A 4,066-nucleotide genomic window follows, 5' to 3' on the forward strand; every position below is an offset into this window, starting at 1 on the left:
GTATCAATTTTTAAATTTTATATAATTGTTAATTTAAAATATCTTATTTGAATCTAAAAAATTCTATTTAACTTCATCGTAGTTAAGTAGTTAAGGAGTGAAGTCAATAATTTTCAAAAAGCTTGGTAGTTGGTAGTGTGAGAAAACTATATAACCTTGCTCATCATCAGCATTGCTAAGCACCGCAAAATGTCTGAAAGCCAATGATAAATCTAACTCACATTGTTATTATTATAGCGACAACAATACTAAGTGGATTACATTTTAACAAGCCAAGCAGGACAAGTGCATATTCATTTTTATTTCCACTATTATACAAGAAAAGGGGAAAACAAAGAAAACATTACAAACTCATCACATACACACAAAAGAAAAACCAGAAAATTAAAACATTAGAAACATAAAGTCACATACATGATTGGAGTTTGTACCACATGTCATCAAGGAAACTGTAATATGCATACCTCCATGATTTGTATATGAACAATGGACCAACAAATCCCCAAAATCCCACTATAAATCCAAAGGCCACACTCACAAATAACCACTTCACTCCATCATTCTTTCTCTCTTTTTCATTCTCATCAGGAACTTCGCCCTCCATGCTACACTTGAGCAGCAATGGTGGACCACATAGCTTGTTGCCTACAAAACTGGATGCTTCAAAGCTTTGCAACTGAGTGCCCGTTGGGATTTTGCCCTCCAGGTGATTGTAGGACAAGTCTAGCTTGTTTAGGAAGTTCAAGTTTGTGATGCTTTGAGGGATCTCCCCTGTGAGTTGGTTGCCTGAGAAATCAATGGATTCCAATAACTCCATATTGCCAATACTTTGAGGGATGTGACCACTTAACTCATTCTTGGACAAGTTCAAATAAATCAGACCAGATAGGTTTGTGATTTCCATTGGTATTCCCCCAGACAATTTATTAGATGAAAGATCAATGTTTTTCACTAAGCCCAGAATGTTGTTGTACTCAGCATCATTTCCTTTCACCCATAGGAACATGCTTATAGTATCACTTGCATATCCCATGTATTCATGGAAGGATGAACTTGCACTAGTTTTATTTATCATGGCACTCAAATGGTTCAAACAATTTGGTATAGTGCCTGACAAATTATTTAGTGCAAGGTCCAAAACTTGGAGAAACTTCATATCACATAATCCGCTGGGAATGTTACCAGAAAGATTATTGGATCGCAGCCGAAGAAATTTTAAATTTACCAACCTTTCTCCAACCCATCTAGGAATATTCCCAGTGAGGTTATTTTCTCCAAGATCCAACAAAATCAACTCCTTGTTTTCCTTTAAACTGACAGGAAATTTTCCAGAGAGTGTGTTGTTTCGTATACGCAAAAATCGTAGGCTTGATAAAGAGCCCATGGAAGCAGGCAAGCTTCCAATAAAAGAGTTGCTTTCTAAGTTGACCTCCCCTAGGTATGGCCACATCCTCCAACAGTTGGGAATTTTTCCAGATAAGTTGTTTGATGCAAGATTGAGGATTCCTAAGCCTTTTGGTATGTCAGATTTTTGACAAAGAAAATCCATTAATAACCCATAAAATGAATTATGCGAGAGATCTACCCAAACCACATCCTCACTCACAGAGGGTAAATTTCCATGAAGATTGTTTGAGCTAAGATCAACTGCTCCAAAAAATTTGAAAATCTTTGATTCTTTTGGGAGCTTGCCATGGATATGATTGTGAGACAAGTTCAAATACTCATAATGATAATAACTTGTTTCCCAAAACCAAATGGGAATGGAATCAGAAATCCCAGCCTTAGATAGATCCAAATATTGAAGATCATTTTGTGACTGAATCCATGATGGAAAGCTTGGACCTAACTTCCACGAGCTCATTTTCAAGTGAGAAAGTTGAAATTTTGGTTTCCAACTGGGATTCACTTTTAAAGTGAAATTGTTACTTGATGCTGAAAGCACTTGTAAAGTAGTGAAATTGGCAAGGTCATCTTCATGTACAATCCCTTGAAATAAATTGTCATCTATGGCAAGATATAACAATTTAGTAAATGATGCAAGAATTTTAAATGGATTTCCAGTAAGATGATTTTCGGAGAAATCGACAAATCTTAATGAGGAAAGCTTTGTGAATGATTGAGGAAGTTCTCCAATAATCTTGTTGCTGGAGAGATCAAGCATTTCAAGATTTTGAAACATTTCAAGTTGATTGGTGAGGTGACCTGAGATTTGAGAAGTTGAAGCCACAAGAGTGTTGAGTTGATGAGAAACACATGGGATGAGAATTTGTAAGATTTCAGAAAGTTGTTGATTGCATTTGAGATATGAGAAATAGATGTGTCTCAAATTGCATAGCTTTCTAAAAGAGGATGCTATTCCTCCTTCAAACTGATTGTCTGACAAATCAAGGCTAACAAGAGAAGTCAAATTCCCCAAAACAGTTGGAATTTCTCCTTCAAACTGATTGTCTGACAAATCAAGGGTAACAAGAGAAGTCAAATTCCCCAAAGTATTAGAAATAGTCCCAGTCAGATGGTTATCTTCTAAGTTCAAAGATTTGAGACGATGAAGACCGTATAACCAATCTGGTATATGGGATGAGAATGAATTGAGTGACAAATCAAGATTTTCAAGCATGGTAAGGTTTTGAATACCATCGGGAATTGGACCTCCAATATCAACCGAGCTATTATAATGTGAACGGTATGTAAGAGAAACAAGTTTGTGCAACTGAAAGACCCACTTGGGAGCAACAGAAATGGTGAGAGAAAGCAGGGACGAAAAGTTAAGTTTGGATGGTTGCTTATAATCACCCAAACTACAAGCTTGTAAGTTTAAGTCTTGCAAAGAAGGGAGAGCTTGCATAGTGTGTAGCCAATTAAATGATTTGGATAGGTTAGCACCACTCAAATCAAGATACTCAAGGGAGGTAAGACCCAAAAGCCAATCAGCATTTTCAACAACCAATGATTCATCATAATAACTTGGGAGGCCAAGATGGATTAAATTGGTGAGATTGCCAATTTGATGTGGAAGTTTTCCATAGGCAACATATGGTAGGTCAAGATAGAGCAAATTAGAGAGATTCCCAATCTGATGAGGAATGTTGCCATCAAATTCGGAATAAGAGAGGTCAAGGTGAGTTAAGGAGGTGATTCGAAAAAGGAAAGTAGGAAATTGCATACCTCCAAAACTATTGCCGCTCAAGTCCAAGTAATTCAGATGTTTCAATTCAACAACAGAATCATTTATCGCTCCACTAAACCTGGACCTCTCGTAAGCGAGCGAGACAGCAACGGGAAAGGGATATTCATCATATTCTGATTGTAATGGTAGAGTAGTGTTGAGGTGAAGGTGAAGGATGTGGAAAGTTAGATGACTACAAACAACATAATCCCAGTGGCAGCAATTGGGATTGGAAGCATTCCAAGAAGAGAGCCTGTTGGAAGGGTCAGTGAGATGATGCTTGAATCTTAGAAGTGCTTCGCGCTCACTTGGAATGCACTCAATCAACTCTGACTCAGAAGACGTTAGCAACGTCATGCAATAAAGGTGAACAAAGATAAGCACAAGCATGCCAGTGTAAGTGTTTGTGTTTGGAGACATGTTTCTGTGTGTTTCCACATTCAACTCCTTTCTACTATTTATAATGGCTCTAGACACATTTTAATTTGAAATGCTCCACCACTACTAATATATGTGGCTTAATGTTACCACTTAAAAATCTAAAAAAAAATTTACATTTTTTACAAATTTATAAATTTAAAATAAAAAAATAAATAATTTTTTAAAATTTATTAAAAATTACTCTTTGACTCATTAATATCTAAAAATTATTATGAGAAATGCTAGGGGACCAGCAACTTTTGTAATTTGTAGCCATCAAATAGCCATCAATGATGGTTTTAATGGTGTGAGATTGATGTGAATTTTTATCCAATGACTCACTTTTCTTTGCTGGTTACATGCTGGCCAGAATTTAACAAAGTTGCTGGTCCCTAGACTTTTCTAATTAGTATTAGTATTTTGATGTTGAAAAACTGAATATAAATTATAATATATATATAACTTTTTAAAATGACA

At 36.0% G+C, this 4,066-nt stretch overlaps 1 protein-coding gene across 1 annotated transcript; it reads right to left on the reverse strand.

Annotated features, from left to right (window-relative positions):
* LOC107605592 (leucine-rich repeat receptor protein kinase MSP1-like) lies at positions 193-3,613 on the reverse strand. Its single transcript, XM_016307508.2, has one exon. It carries the CDS (start codon positions 3,587-3,589, stop codon positions 407-409), a length of 3,183 nt encoding a protein of 1,060 aa, XP_016162994.2. The 5' UTR covers positions 3,590-3,613; the 3' UTR covers positions 193-406.

This window comes from Arachis ipaensis, chromosome B06 (genome assembly GCF_000816755.2).
Source record: "Arachis ipaensis cultivar K30076 chromosome B06, Araip1.1, whole genome shotgun sequence".
Lineage (NCBI taxonomy): Eukaryota > Viridiplantae > Streptophyta > Magnoliopsida > Fabales > Fabaceae > Arachis > Arachis ipaensis.